The sequence below is a fragment of the Anomaloglossus baeobatrachus genome, chromosome 6, assembly GCF_048569485.1.
Source record: "Anomaloglossus baeobatrachus isolate aAnoBae1 chromosome 6, aAnoBae1.hap1, whole genome shotgun sequence".
Lineage (NCBI taxonomy): Eukaryota > Metazoa > Chordata > Amphibia > Anura > Aromobatidae > Anomaloglossus > Anomaloglossus baeobatrachus.
This window is the reverse complement of record NC_134358.1, coordinates 396382194-396399303: the sequence shown is the minus strand read 5'-3', so window position 1 is coordinate 396399303 and position 17110 is coordinate 396382194. Positions and strand designations below refer to the sequence as shown.

At 41.8% G+C, this 17110-nt stretch overlaps 1 protein-coding gene across 4 annotated transcripts in view; it reads left to right on the top strand.

The window, feature by feature from the left end:
• POU6F2 (POU class 6 homeobox 2) overlaps positions 1-17110 on the top strand; it is a 722749-nt gene that overhangs the window by 689976 nt on the left and 15663 nt on the right. For all 4 annotated transcript variants that reach the window (XM_075315111.1, XM_075315113.1, XM_075315110.1 and 1 more), the window contains exons 8-9: positions 2377-2545; positions 14975-15143. In XM_075315111.1, coding sequence (XP_075171226.1) covers positions 2377-2545; positions 14975-15143 — 338 coding nt within the window. The remainder of the gene's footprint in view (positions 1-2376; positions 2546-14974; positions 15144-17110) is intronic.

Here is a 17110-nt window from a genome sequence, read left to right as displayed (position 1 = left end):
TCAGAGAATCAACCTGCCAATCAGTGACTGGATCCGGGGTTTAGGTCACGCTCGAGCCTATGGAGGTAGTCTCGCTTGCTGCTGGAGAACCAAGCCTCGATGGATTTGCTAATCTCTACTTACGAGGGCGGCAGCAGGAATATTTTATGTGTGAAACAGACATATTGAACCCCCAAACAATTGTACCATATCAAAACTATGATTAACAGTTATAGGACAACCCCTTTCATTTACAATGTTAAAGCTAAAGTTGGAAAGTGTCTTTCTCTTAAGCTGGTAGGATTGATTTGTCAGTACTAGATTGCCAGACATTTTGCCCTTTGAGTAAATCTATGGTATTTGGTGCACCCAACCTCAACTGGATTTTTTTTCTCCAAAACTCACAGAGAAATAATATAAAGCTTTCCTTTGTACCTCTCTTCTCTTTTAGGACAAGCCTATAATGTGTATCTGGCCTTACTAGTGTAACCTTTTTTCTGTTTTTCATTCACAGATCTCTAATCACTTTGATACCTTCTCCACACAACTAAATCAAATTTAGAAACTACAATTTGGTTCTATATATACCTTGCTTTCATGTGACCACAAAAGAGGGAGCAGGTCCCCCAGGGGTGTACTGTATAAGCCCATTTATACAAACACTGAATATAGATATAAATGATGAAAGTAAACATGAGATAAACTTGCCCCATACTTTGTAAGTCTCGTTTGATCTCGCAAGTTCTGGAAAAATGAAAAGAACTTTATCTGCTGATAGTGGATGAGGACCAGACTCAGCAAAGGGGCAGGGGCTGGTGATTTTGGTGTATTGTTACAGACAGGGCAAAGTGGGGAGTCTCCTGCTGCAGGTCGCTACAGCATTTAGAGGAGGAGGGAAGGAAGAAAATGTACAGATTTAGACACAAAAAGATTTCTTTCCATATTTCTCAGTTTCTTAGCAGCTTAAATTGCAACATCATTTCACAATTGATCAGACAAAAGTCAATCATAAACTTAGAGCCACAGTTCCCAAATGATCCTGTCCTTTAGCTTTAGTGATATTAAGAGGAGAAGTGGGTATTTTATCTTTTAGTATCAATAGTTGTAAGTCACTATATGACAGGACAATAATAACTAATAAAGTCAAGGGAGTAAGAGCACTTTCATATTGAGTCACCATGTGCTCTGTCATGCATCATTTTCAGCCATATATGCCTATTAGAGGTGGAAAGCTAGATGTAGTAGACTTGGTGTCCCCTTTCAATAGGCCTCTATGTCCAAAATTGATGTACAACAAAGCACACAGTTACTCCGTCTTCATCATTATAGTCAATGGCCCCGTCAGTGCATGCGCCTAAATCCCGTTTTGCTAAAAGTTTGTACTTAAGCCTCAACAGGGCCAATGAACTTAGAGGCAACCTGTCAGGTGCAATATGCACCCAGAACCACAAGTTGTTCTGGGTGAATATTGCTTATCACTGCCTAACTGTCACTATATCTAGTAGCATAGATAGAGATCTCTCCAAAAAATATTTCTAAAGATCTTTTATCATATGCTAATGAGCACAGGGACTATTCGCTAGTTCCTTTGGCTGGTCAGCCCCTTATCATGTAAGGAAGCCTCTATGGGCATGCTCACATGCTAATGAATGAGCAGCATCAGACACATGGTTGATCTCACTGCTCTTTGTTGCAACCGCTCAGTGCTGGACTTCCAGTCATGGACACCATGAAGCCAGGTGTATGAGTCCCGTCTTTAAACTGGTGTAGTGAGCATGACCGGAAATCTGGGGACGTTTTGATTGTGCGCATTGAGCCAAAAACCAGTGGTGGCAGCACAGGGGAACCTGACCATGCCTCTGACGCTGTGCATTCATTAGCCCCCATAGGGGCGTGTTAACATGCTAAGGGGGCCAATTAGCCAAGGGAACTAACGCCCTTGTGATTAGTCTCTGGCCTCATTAACATATTATAAAGAATCTTTAGAAATATTTTTTATATAGATCTCTTTATGTATGATACAGATACAAGGACGATTAGGCAGGGATTAGCAATATACACCCAGAACTGCTCGTGGTTCTGGGTGCGTATTCCACCTGTCAGTTTCACTTTAAAAGAAAACATAGTATGAAAGGGCCATAAGTATTATTCATCATTTCACAAGGTTTATAAACAAGTACTGGAATAGTCCCATTACTCAATATGAGAGGTCACTGTTTAGTCAAATTGAATAACAGCTACAAATTCTGAATACAATTTGATACAAATTAAAATACAGTTTATTGTTTTATCATTTCATCTTGAAATGTAAAATCAAATAACATCTTTTTGTGCATCTATTTTTGCTATTTCTAGCACCTATGATCAATGCACCTATTTTTATTTTTCGATCTATAGCTCCACCAACCAGCACAAGCGGCAGTGGGTCCAGCAACATCACAGACAAATCTTTTGCACTTGGCTCATAATCAAGCATCAATGGCCCAAAGTCCAGTCCGCCAATCTTCGTCTTCTTCCTCTTCTTCTTCCTCTTCTTCAGCTTTGAGTGTTGGTCAGTTAGTCAGCAGTAAGTATTTCCAATGTCATTCTTTTTCTATTCAGTTACTTCTTGGAAAAGTATTAAAGAGATAGATGTTTTTAACCCTTTAATAAAGACCAGATGCATTTTACTTATTTTACAATTGGGATTATGTTTAGTTTTAAATTTAGTTAAAACTGTATAAGAAAAAATGGTCTTGTTGCCCACAGAATGCAAGCACAACACAGGTTTCATTTTCCAGAGCAGTTTAATCCCCAAAATAGAACTGACATTCTCCACAAGACATATACTCAGGGTGAATGTGCTGAGACTGGCAGTATTAACAATGGAAACAATGGCTTTATATGTCTGTTTATAAGTATCCCTTCTATTACTATGTTTTCTTATACCTTACTGCAGTATTTTACTTTCCACTATTAGTATGAGATTTAGCTTCATCAGAGTGATACTGCAGTATGTCTATTTTGTACCAGACACTCTGTGATATAACCAAACTGTTGTGTATCATTTGATAACCTGTAGTTTATGCTTACTTTTCTAAATCTTATTATGCAACTTTAAAGGGGATTTATTACCTAGATTTTTTTTTACATATTAAAAACACTATGGCATCTAACTAGTTAGCCAATGTGTCCTGTTACACTGTTGGTACTTCATTTCGCAATTAAAGGGTGCCGATGGGTTAAAATCCCAACCCAATATACCGTACATCTTCAGTATTGCATTAGCTGAAGCAACTTGTAATTTAATATTAAAACATTCTATTTAGCTTCCGCATTGATATCTAATAAGAATACTTAAAAGTATGGTAATAAAAACACTAAATCAGATAAATTTTATCTTATTTATTGTGCAAAAGCAGTAAAATATAAAGAAAAGCTGTAGTAACGCTTTACTCAAAATGACCTGTGAAATAATGTTAACACAATTTATAATGCATGGTGATTGCCATAACAACAAGACCCCAAAATTAGGTCCAGTTTCCCTAAAAATATACAAAAAAATATAACTTTTTAATCAAAAACACAATTTTTTTTTTTAAAACAATTGCTGTGTCCTTTACGCTATGTGCGCACTTACCGGATTTTTCGCGGATTTTGCCGCGGATTTGCTGCATGTTTCGCTGCAGAAAATGTTCATAACATCTCTGCAGTGAATCACCAGCAAATCCTATGGAGAAAAAAAATCCTGTGCGCACTGGGCGGAATTTGACAGCTGCATGTTTTGCTGCGGGAATCCCGCAGCAAAAACAAGTGCATGTCACTTCTTTTCCGCACATCGCTGCGGGATTTCCCTCCATTGACTCAATGTTAATCATGAAATCCCGCAGGGAATAACGCAGGCAGAAAATTCTGTGCGGTTCACTGCGTTTTCCTGCGTTATTCCCTGCGGTATTTTGCGGTTTACCTCCGGTAATGTGCATCACTTGCTTGCGGTTTTGCAGGGAAGTGATGTCATTACAGGAAGAGGAAGCCGTGCAGAGAGTAAACACACACATCACAGACACACAGACACACAGACATCACAGACACATAGATCACATAGACACAGACACATAGAACACACATAGAAAGAAAACGGAAATATAGAAAAAAAAGAACGTGGGCTCCGCTGCATATTTACCTTCCAGCCGAGGTAAGCACACAGCGGCGGCCCGGTATTCTCAGGCTGGGGAGGGAGAGGGGCAGGGTTAATGTCCCCCGCCTCACTCCCACCTCCCACAGCCGAGAATATCAGCCGCAGCTGCCCCGGCACTGTTGCATGCAATATGCGACAATACCGGCGTGTCCTCGGCTCTTCTTGCCACCGTGTAGCAGTGGTGGCAAGGTAATACAAGGGGTTAATGATGGTGGGGGACCACCGCCATTAACCCCAGGCTTGATCATGGCAGCGTCTATGTGACAGCTGACATGATCAACCCGTAAGTAAAGTGAAAAAACACACACACAGAAAAATCCTTTATTTTAAATAAAACAAACAAGCCTCGTTCACCATTTTATTAACCCCCCCCAAACAAAGCTCCGGCGTAATCCAGGTCCGACGTCCAGCGCTGCTTCCATCCAGCCGTGACTGTCACAGACACAGGCTGAATGAAAGCAGCAGAGGTAATTACCGGTCATTTCCCACGGCCGGTAATGTGAACTCACTGCCGACCGTGGGAAATGCAGCGATCTGTCATCTATCTATCTATCTATCTATCCCTCTATCTATTCTTCTGTCTATCTACTCTCAGAATTAAATGACTTTTTTTTTTTTTTTTTTCTTCAATGTGCTTTATTGCATTGAATGCAATAAAGCACAACCCAACCCGCACGCGGCAAAACCGCGGCAATACCGCGAATAATACCGCGGTAAAACCGCAGCAAACCGCGGCAAACCGCATGCGGTTTTCGGGTGCGGTTTCCCGCGGTTTTTTACCGCGGGTGCGGTAATCTTTGAGGGCATGCGGAATTTTCTCAAGAAAATTCCACTTCCCAGTGCGCACAGAGCCTTAGGCTATGTGCGCACTAGACCGTTTTTCCCGCGGATTTACCCGCGGATTTGCCCCGGAAATTTCTTGAGAAATGTCTGCAATCTTTGTGCAGACATTTCCCATGAAATTCAATGAGAAAAAAAAATAGCTGTGCGCACTGTGCGGATTTTTCTCAAGAAAATTTCTTGAGAAAATTTTCTCGAGAAACTTTCTTGAGAAAATGTGCATGTCCATTAATTTCCGCAGGTACCGGGGGTATTCCGGGGGTATTCCGCAGGTAGCAATGATGTGCGGTATACCACCGGAATAGCCGCGATTTACCTGCGGTAATGCCCATCGCTGCCTGCGGTTTTGCAGGAAGCGATGTCATTATGCCAGGAAGAGGAGCAGAGGAAACACACGTCGCACTCCCTGGACGCCGCACAGAAGCACTTCCGTGCGACCTCCAGGTGTCTGTGCAGTCTGTGTCCTGCTCCGGCCCCGCCGCTGCCTGCACTGCAGGGTGTCAGTGTCTGCCCGCAGTGTCAGCAGCCTGTCACGCGGCAGCGCAGGCAGACACGGACATCCTGCAGTGCTGGGAGCCGCGGGGATGACGATCGCTGCTGTCAGGAGGTGAGATCATTACCTGCTGTGACGATCTCCTGCCTCCTGACGTCAGCGCTGTCACTGCTGTCTATGCCCGTCTCGCGAGCGGCCCGAGACTGTCACTAGCGGTGACGTCACGGGCTCTCGCGATAAGTCAGTGACAGCGCTGACGTCAGCAGTACAGGAGATGATCACAGAAGGTAATGATCTCATCTATGCTCCTGATGGCAGCGCTCGTCATCCCCTGCAGTGACCTGAGCTGACCTATTGATGTTAGCTCAGGTCACTGCATTGCTCTCCCAGCCAATGGGGAACATTCTGTTTTTCATTGACTGGGACAGCGACTATGGTATGGATCGCCGTGCCCCCCCCCCCTTATTGGATTACGCCGGACGTGGAATTGATTGTGCTCTTTTCAATAAATTAGTTAAAGAGGGAATGTTTTGGGGAGTGTTTTTTCAAATAAAACTTTTTTTGTTGTCTATTTTTTAATTATTACTGACTGGGTTGGTGATGTCGGGTATCTGATAGACGCCTGACCTCACCAACCCCAGGGCTTGATGCCAGGTGACATTACACATCTGGCATCAACCCCATATATTACCCCGTTTGCCAACGCACCAGGGCGCGGGATGAGCTGGGGCAAAGCGCCAGGATTGGCACGTCTAATGGATGCGCCACTTCTGGGGCGGCTGCGGCCTGCTATTTTTAGGCTGGGGAGTGTCCAATAACAGTGGACCTCCCTAGTCTGAGAATATCAGACCCCAGCTGTCCGCTTTACCTTGGCTGGTGATCCAATATGGGGGGACCCCACGTTTTTTGTTTTAAATTATTTATATAATTTAAAATAACAGCGTGGGGTGCCCACTGTTTTGGATTATCAGCCAAGGTGAAGCTGCCAGCGGTGGTCTGCAGGCTGCAGCCGTCTGCTTTACCCTAGCTGGCTACAAAAAATAGGGGGACCTCACGTAATTTTTTTTTAATTATTTATTTATTTTATGGCTAAATACAAGGCTAAGCACCCTTTAGGCTACTTTCACACATCCGGCTTGAGCTCTGCGGCTCAATCCGGCTGTGCAAGCTATGCAACGGATGCGGTGAAAACACCGCATCCTTTGCATAGGTTTTTCCTTTGCGGCCAGTCCGGTTTTTGCCGCTTGCGGCATGCTACTGAGCATGCGCAGTGGCAAAAACCGCATGCGGCGGCCGGATGCGGTTATTGCCGCATCGCGCCGCATCCGGCCGCCATAGGCATGTATTGAAAAATGTGCCGCATCGGCCGAATGCGGCGCGATGCGGTTTTTTTTGCCGCACGAAAAAACGTGCCAGGCAACTTTCCATCCGGCCGCCGCATCGGCTACATCTGCCGCATGCGGCAAAAAACGGACGGAACGCAAGGCCATGCGGCACAATGCGGCACTAATTAAAGTCTATGCAGGAAAATCGCAACCGGCAGCAAAAAAAAAACGGTTGCGATTTTCATGCAAAGTGCCGGATTGTGCCGCATTGCAAAAACCGGAGGTGTGAAAGTAGCCTAAGTGCCACATGAAAGTCACTAAAGGGTGCCAGCTTAGAAAATGCAGGGAGGTGGAACATTATATAGGTTTTTCTCATCTATCTATCTATCTATCCCTCTATCTATCTATCTATCTATCTATCCCTCTATCTATCTATCTATCTATCTATCCCTCTATCTATCTATCTATCTATCCCTCTATCTATCTATCTATCTATCTATCTATCTATCTATCCATCTATCCCTCTATCTATCTATCTATCTATCCCTCTATCTATCTATCTATCTATCTATCTATCTATCCATCTATCCCTCTATCTATCTATCCCTCTATCTATCTATTCATCTATCTATCTATCCCTCTATCTATCTATCTATTCATCTATCCATCTTTCCCTCTATCCACTATCTGTCTATGGATTATCTTTATTATTTATTGCAGGGACAAACCTGCGGTAAATCCGCGGTAAATCCGCGGCAAATTCGCGGCAAATCCGCGGCAAAAACGCGGCAAAAACGCATGCGGATTTGGTGCGGATTTTTTCCGCAGGTCCGGAAATCTTTCACTGGCAGAAGTTTCTCAAGAAATTTTCTTGAGAAACTTCACATTTCTAGTGCGCACATAGCCTTAGGCTGAAAGCGACAGCATCCTGAGGCTATGTGCGCACTAGAAATGTGAAGTTTCTCAAGAAAATTTCTTGAGAAACTTCTGCCAGTGAAAGATTTCCGGACCTGCGGAAAAAATCCGCACCAAATCCGCATGCGTTTTTGCCGCGGATTTGCCGCGGATTTGCCGCGGATTTACCGCGGATTTACCGCAGGTTTGTCCCTGCAATAAATAATAAAGATAATCGATAGACAGATAATGGATAGAGGGAAAGATGGATAGATGAATAGATAGATAGATAGAGGGATAGATAGATGGATGAATAGATAGATAGAGGGATAGATAGATAGATAGATAGATAGATAGATAGATAGATAGATAGATAGATAGATAGATGAATAGATAGATAGATAGAGGGATAGATAGATAGATGAATGGATAGATAGAGGGATAGATGGATAGATAGATAGAGGGATAGATGGATAGATAGATAGATAGATAGATAGATAGAGGGATAGATAGATAGATAGATAGAGGGATAGATAGATAGATAGATAGATAGAGGGATAGATAGATAGATAGAGGGATAGATAGATAGATAGATAGATAGATAGATAGATAGATAGATAGATAGATGAGAAAAACCTATATAATGTTCCACCTCCCTGCATTTTCTAAGCTGGCACCCTTTAGTGACTTTCATGTGGCACTTAGGCTACTTTCACACCTCCGGTTTTTGCTATGCGGCACAATCCGGCACTTTGCATGAAAATCGCAACCGATTTTTTTTGCTGCCGGTTGCGATTTTCCTGCATAGACTTTAATTAGTGCCGCATTGTGTCGCATGGCCTTGCGTTCCGTCCGGTTTTTGCCGCATGCGGCAGATGTAGCCGATGCGGCGGCCGGATGGAACGTTGCCTGGCACGTTTTTTCGTGCGGCAAAAAAAAAACGCATCGCGCCGCATTCGGCCGATGCGGCGCATTTTTCAATGCATGCCTATGGCGGCCGGATGCGGCGCGATGCGGCAATAACCGCATCCGGCCGCCGCATGCGGTTTTTGCCACTGCGCATGCTCAGTAGCATGCCGCAAGCGGCAAAAACCGGACTGGCCGCACAGGAAAAACTTATGCAAAGGATGCGGTGTTTTCACCGCATCCGTTGCATAGCTTGCACAGCCGGATTGAGCCGCAGAGCTCAAGCCGGATGTGTGAAAGTAGCCTAAAGGGTGCTTAGCCTTGTATTTAGCCATAAAATAAATAAATAATTAAAAAAAAATGACGTGAGGTCCCCCCATTTTTTGTAGCCAGCTAGGGTAAAGCAGACGGCTGCAGCCTGCAGACCACCGCTGGCAGCTTCACCTTGGCTGATAATCCAAAACAGTGGGCACCCCACGCTGTTATTTTAAATTATATAAATAATTTAAAACAAAAAACGTGGGGTCCCCCCCATATTGGATCACCAGCCAAGGTAAAGCGGACAGCTGGGGTCTGATATTCTCAGACTAGGGAGGTCCACTGTTATCGGACACTCCCCAGCCTAAAAATAGCAGGCCGCAGCCGCCCCAGAAGTGGCGCATCCATTAGACGTGCCAATCCTGGCGCTTTGCCCCAGCTCATCCCGCGCCCTGGTGCGTTGGCAAACGGGGTAATATATGGGGTTGATGCCAGATGTGTAATGTCACCTGGCATCAAGCCCTGGGATTGGTGAGGTCAGGCGTCTATCAGATACCCGACATCACCAACCCAGTCAGTAATAATTAAAAAATAGACAACAAAAAAAGTTTTATTTGAAAAAACACTCCCCAAAACATTCCCTCTTTAACCAATTTATTGAAAAGAGCACAATCAATTCCACGTCCGGCGTAATCCAATAAGGGGGGGGGGCACGGCGATCCATACCATAGTCGCTGTCCCAGTCAATGAAAAACAGAATGTTCCCCATTGGCTGGGAGAGCAATGCAGTGACCTGAGCTAACATCAATAGGTCAGCTCAGGTCACTGCAGGGGATGACGAGCGCTGCCATCAGGAGCATAGATGAGATCATTACCTGCTGTGATCATCTCCTGTACTGCTGACGTCAGCGCTGTCACTGACTTATCGCGAGAGCCCGTGACGTCACCGCTAGTGACAGTCTCGGGCCGCTCGCGAGACGGGCATAGACAGCAGTGACCGCGGTGACGTCAGGAGGCAGGAGATCGTCACAGCAGGTAATGATCTCACCTCCTGACAGCAGCGATCGTCATCCTCGCGGCTCCCAGCACTGCAGGATGTCAGTGTCTGCCTGCGCTGCCGCGTGACAGGCTGCTGACACTGCGGGCAGACACTGACACCCTGCAGTGCTGGGAGCCGCGAGGCCGGAGCAGGACACACACTGCACGGGCACCTGGAGGTCGCACGGAAGTGCTTCTGTGCGGCGTCCAGGGAGTGTGACGTGTGTTTACTCTGCTCCTCTTCCTGGCATAATGACATCGCTTCCTGCAAAACCGCAGGCAGCGATGGGCATTACCGCAGGTAAATCGCGGCTATTCCGGTGGTATACCGCACATCATTGCTACCTGCGGAATACCCCCGGAATACCGCAGGTACCTGCGGAAATTAATGGACATGCACATTTTCTCAAGAAAGTTTCTCGAGAAAATTTTCTCAAGAAATTTTCTTGAGAAAAATCCGCACAGTGCGCACAGCTATTTTTTTTTCTCATTGAATTTCATGGGAAATGTCTGCACAAAGATTGCAGACATTTCTCAAGAAATTTCCGGGGCAAATCCGCGGGTAAATCCGCGGGAAAAACGGTCTAGTGCGCACATAGCCTTATAGGTTAATGAGGTTTCAATATGTGACTGGTTGCCAATCGCTTTGAAAGCTTCAAGTTATAATTTCATTTTGGACTTCTTGAGCATTTGTGGCAATCTTACATATCATGTATGCATTGGAGTGCAGATGGGAATAATTTAACTGTTTATGATCATATTAATTCATAAATGTCTAAGAGAAAGACTGTGACAATACAAAAAATTATTAGATGAGTCTATCTATAATATCAGTCCTGGAAATGAGGGACATCATATAACTGATGTGGCCTTAAGACAGGGACGGACATAGTCTATGTGCAGTTGGTTCTTCTGTAAAGAGGCCACAGTAGGAATCAACACAGGATCTGGTGCAGAATGACCCATTTCAGCTGCTAGTAAATGAAGGGGGATTAAAGGGAACCAATCACCAGAATTTTCGTATATAAGTTAAACCCAGTGCTATTCTGGCACTATCAGGCTGATTCTATACATACCTGCAGTGGTCAGCTCGGATGTTTAGGTTTTGAAATCCAAGAAAGTGAAGTTTGTAAAATGAGCAGCTTCTTGAGTGACAGCTGCACTGGAGCAGTTAATATATTCATAGTTATCCCCTCCCCCTGTTAGAATTAGCATAAGCATTATACTAACAACTCACTTTGTCTAGCAGGACCTGTGGTGAGGTCATACCCATGTGACCTGGTATCCAGCTTTGGTGGCTGAGGCCCCGCCCCTTCTGGTCACATGGGTATGACCTCAGCACAGGTCCTGCTAGACAAAGTGAATCATTTCTATAATTCTTATGCTAATTCTAACAGGGGGAGGAGATAACTATGAATATATTATCTGATCCTCAGCTGCTGTCACTCAAGAAGCTGCTCATTTTACAAACATCACTCTCTTGGATTTCAAAACTTTAATATCCGAGCTGACCACTGCAGGTATGTATAGAATCAGCCTGATAGTGCCAGTATAGCACTGGCTTTAGGTTATATGTGAAAATCCTGGTGATTGGATCCCTTTAAGCTCCTCTCATGAGTTATAGCAAGCATCCTTTGTATGAGCGGTGTGTGTGCAGTATTTCCCCATATTTCCTATTGATAAGTGGTGCATGCAGTATTTACAGCAGGCATCAAACTTATAAGATGTATCAGTTTTACATTTGTAGCATATGTCCAATGTATACAAATTAGAAATAAGTGCAGAGGATCCAATATAAGTCGAATTTCCTGACATTTTTTATTTCACACAAATTCAAGCATTTCGAAATTCAATTCGTGGTTTGCAAAGCATCAGATAGTGATTGAACAAACGTCATTTTGTATTGCTGCGCTGGCCTTCTCATAATGCCCTGCAACTATGACATCTAGCGGATTGTCATACCTTGTACAGTGCTTGTCTTTTCCTGGGTCATCACAGGTCAGCAGTTCCCAGCAGATCATAGTTTGTATGAGAGAGCTATTTTCCATCTATTGATTAAAGGGAACCAATCACCAGGATTTTCGTACATAACCTATGTGACTAGAAGGCATGGGGCATCAGCCAACAAAGCTAATACCAGGAAGCAACATTTTCTGTTGGCTGAGGCCCTACCCCTTCAGGCCACATCAGTATGACCTCAGTACAGGTCCTGTTAGTGAAAAAGTTACATTGATTGTAAAATACTTATGGGGGACTGGATAACTATGAATACCCCCCTCCCCCCCCCCCCCCCGCTATTATCTGATCCTCAGCTGCTGTAACTTAAGAAGCAGCTAATTTTATAAACTTTACTTTCTTGGATTTCAAAACCTAAACATCCGAGCTGACCACTAAAGGTATGTAGAGAATCAGCCTGAGGGTACGCTCACATGAGCGTGAAAATCGGACGAGAGCAATGCGAGAAATTCTCGCATTACACTCGGACCAATGTTATTCTATGAGTGTGTGTGAGCTGTTAGTCAGCTTTTCTCGCATCCAGATTCTGGATGCGAGAAAAGCGGCAGCATTCTGCGTATTCATACGTAAAACGTCTCTGACTCGCCAATACAAGTCTATGGGTGCGAGAAAAAAACGGACATCACACGAATGGCACACAGACCATCCTAGTGACATCCGTTTTTATGAATACATTTCTATCATGTAGCATAGAACACTGTAAATGTTCATGTTATTGACTGTAAATGACTAATAGCTGCTGAGAAAAACACGTATGTATGTATGTTAAATGAAATGTATGTTATGAGCAATTACAAGCCCTCTAATATTGAAATTAATGCAAATGTATGCTATGCAAATCAAATGTTTGGGAAAATTTGCTGAAGTCAGCAAACCCAAATTCTAATAGATTAGTTTTAAATGTATCTTATTTTTTTATTTTATTTTTTTTTTTTTAAATCTACTTTAAATTAACATAATGCATTACTTTATACCACATCACTGGCTCAGAAGACTATCACTGGATAAAATACCACATCCAAAGCCATCAACCAAGTTACATTAGATGCTGAGTGACACTTTTCTACACCATAACACCCTGCGGCATTGTGATGTGTGTTAGTGTCTGTATGTGGCCTGGGCGTGGCATATCTGGTACATGTCCTATGTAAGGTTTCTGATGTGAGACGGTGTGAGTCTGATGAGCATGTGGCATGAGTGTAATGTATAAGCTGCTTTGTCCTGTGTTCAGGTTGATGTGGCATTTGTGTATATATTTTATCTTTGTCTACACTGTTGCCTTTGAAGGCACATGCACCTTTTTTGCATACTGTCCATTTGCTGTCAATATCTGTCCCTGGTCATAATGACAAGAGCTAGATATTCTAGGATTTTATGAATTTGAGTTAAGATACTGTGATATTCTGTACCGATGAACACAAAATATTAAACCGAGAATGCAGGAGAGTTTCACAAATCCTTGCCTCTTCTTTTATTTAGGGTGAAAATATGTCCAAAACCCTTCTTTAGTCAAGGTTCAGTAAAAAGTTCTGGTCTCCAGCAGCTATGTCATTTCCCTTGATAAGTCTTAAATTGACTGCATTATCTGGCACCAAAGGAATCTTCCTCACCTAGTATGTGTCTACAATTAGATGCCCTTTTTAGAAGCAAAAGCTGCTTTAGCTACAAGCTTTTCAGAAAAACAATATACATTTGAAAAATACTTTGTGGCATTTTGCTTGTGACCTCATAAACTGCTAAAGGACAACCAAAATATCGAATTAATACTCAAAGGGGATAGCTACTGTACCTCATATAACAATAATGTACATATTTGCCCACAGCTTTAATACATACTGTATAGTACTATATTATTTTAGCCTTGTGAGTTTAGGCAGCTAATTTTTATGTCAATATAACAATTTATGTAGGTATTTTTTATATTTCATTTATTACAATATGTATCCAGAAAAACTCTCAATTTATAAGCAGAAAGTCAGCTGGTCCTTACTGTAAATCCATGGATGTTCTTGTTGTACATTTCTAACCTCTGTTCTTCCTTTAATACAATATATGATTAAAAAAAATGAACTGGATTTCTTGCAACGTGACTAAAGAAAATTAATTGATTTCTACGCAAGTATTTTTTAAAAATTTTGATGCAAATAATTGTTTAATAATTTTGTTGTAAAATGCCATTCACCTATAGCCATAGTGATAATCTGCAGGTGAGTACCTCATTAAACATATGTGGCTTTCTGAATGGATGTTCAGCTGCAGGGAGAAAATTAATTTATGTTCTCCCTGCAGCAGTTTGGTTCAAGACAAGTGGGTGGGGCAGGAGGCTGTAATCAATCAGTACTCTGTACATAATATGCATGATGTAATCACTCCCCCTGCTCCGTGAATGATAACCTGCTCAGCTGCATGACTGCTGCATGCTTATGACTGATCACAGCCCGTTGCCCCACCCACTTGACTTGAACCAAACTGCTTCAGGGAAAATATAATCTTTTTTTCTCCCTGTAGCTGCAATTCCAATTAAGAAGACCCATATATTTAACATGGTATGCACCTACAAATTAGTACTATGGTTGCAGGTCAATATCAGATTTTAAGACAGATTCCCTTTATCCTTATGCAAATCAATCCGATGAACATAGCGTTTGCTGCGGCATAACCTTGTAAAAAAAAATAAAGTGAAAATGTATGTATATATATATATATATATATGTATATATATATATATATATGTATATATATATATATATATATATATATATATATATATATATATATATATATATATATATATATATATATATATATATATAAAATACAGTTAGCACTGTTGCCTTGAAGAACACTGGGGTCTTGGGTTCTATTCTAATCAATGGGAATATCAACTTTTGTTGGGTTACCTCCCACACTCCAAAAAAACCCTAAAGGACTGCAAGTCCCAATGGAGTCCATGAATATAACGCACTAGGGAAAATTTTGATGCTATAAAAGTAAACAAAATAAATGCATATATTAATTTCATTCCATTGTTTACTCTTTCTTTAACAGACCCACAAACTGCCTGTGGAGAAGTTGATGGTGTAAATCTGGAAGAAATTAGAGAGTTTGCTAAAGCTTTCAAAATTAGACGCCTTTCACTTGGTTTGACTCAAACGCAGGTGGGCCAAGCTTTAAGTGCAACCGAAGGCCCGGCCTATAGCCAGTCAGCTATCTGCAGGTAAGGACACATTGTGCATGTGCAGTATTTGAAGAACATCAGCTAGGACTGCTTGATTAAATTCTTGTATTTGAACTAAATATATTTTATTACTTTTTTTATTCAGATAGTTGATAACACACATATTTATGCAAACATAATTACACAAAAAAACTTTTATATGGTAAAAGGTTTATTTATATATATATATTCTACACATGTGGAATCATTAATATAATATACCCATTCCTCAAAACATACTAAATCATTTACTAATTATATTCTTGAGCTGGCCAGGGACAGCTTATTGAACCAGAGTTCTGCTAGTATTTATACAGTGTGTCCACCCATATCCTGTCCACCACCATTAACTTGAAAACGGCGGCACCTATAGGCATAGAAGTGGTGTCTAGGTATAGTAAAGTATCCATGCGTTACGCAGTGAAACCACCTATAACGCCACCTGGTGGAAAAAAACGGAGTTAGCATTTTTATCTCGAAAACGGAACAAGATAGAGAAAAAAAGTAAATTAAAAAATTGTATGGCATCATCAATTCAATATGCTATTAACCTGCAGATATGGGGTTAATCCACAGTTTAATAGCATTCTGAATCTGCCCAATGCCTGTTCTTTAAACCCCACTGCCAGGAGGAAATGGACTTTAATCCTCCCATCAGCGTTCCGGTTTCAGTCATAAGGGCTGTGCCTGAACAGAGTCAGTCACCACTCTGTGTATGGAGTGCGTCAGCTGTAACCACTTCACCCTGCGCTAAATGACAGCTGCTCATCATTAGAATCAGCTGTCAGTCAGTGATGGGGGCGTGGTTACAGATGCTGCTCTACATACACAGTTGGTGACTGAATACCACGCTGGCACAGCCCCGAAGACAGAAACCAGAATGCTGCTGGGAGGATTAAAGTTAATTTCCTCCTGGCAGTGGGGTTTAAAGAACAGGCACTGGGCAGATTCAGAATGCTATTAAACTGCAAATTAACCCATATCTGCAGGTTAAAAGCATTTTTCCACATGACAGGTTCATTTTTAAATGGGAAATACTTAAAAAGTTACATATATAACTTTTTTTTAAATAAATATTCATTGTTAACATGAAAAAGTAATAACTCATCAATCACAATTTATTCAGCAAGTAATGTTTATGCAGTTCTCTTTAACAACAAAATTTATTTTAACTTTTAATAACTGATTGTCACTTAAGATCCATAAAAACCTAAAGTAATATTGAAACTGAACAGCATGAATAAATATAAAGCACAATAAATAATAGTAGAAAAATGAGTTTACCACTAATGAGAGTCTGTTAGTAGAATCTTTCTATTTTTTTTAACAATTTAAAGGGCTGCTGAAAGATGATTTTTTTTTTCCATTAATATTTTCAAATTAACAAATGGAGGTATACTTAACTTCCATTGCCCCTGTGAGTCTGGTGCAGGCCACATTGGAGATCTCCAAGCACATCTGTCCTTAAAAAGGACCACTGCAGTCTGTGATTGGCTGCAGCAGTCAGGTGCATGTTAAGATGTTTCTCTGATAACGTATTCTTTTAGAAACCTGACTGCTGTAGCCAATCACAAGTTACAGTTGTCTTGTTGACATCTAGATGGTTCACACCTTGCTTCCAGAGCCGCAGTAGACTGCCAAAGCTGTCTGCATTGGATTCATTGGGATGATAAAAGGTACGTATTCCACTGTTTGTTCATTGAAAACCATTAATGCCTAAATAAAAAAAATTCTGCATTGTTCAACACATATTTCCCAGAAAACTCCTTAAATGTTTTGCTGAAAAAACCTATATAGTGATACATAGTTATATGTTATGACATACCGTATTTTTCGTTGTATTACATGCAGCGGATTATAAGATACACCGCAAATTTAGAGATAAAAAAGGTAAAAAAAAAATAAATGGGGTCCGTCTTATACTCCGGTGGTGTCTTACTGGAGGGTGTGAGTAAAAATGAACAGAA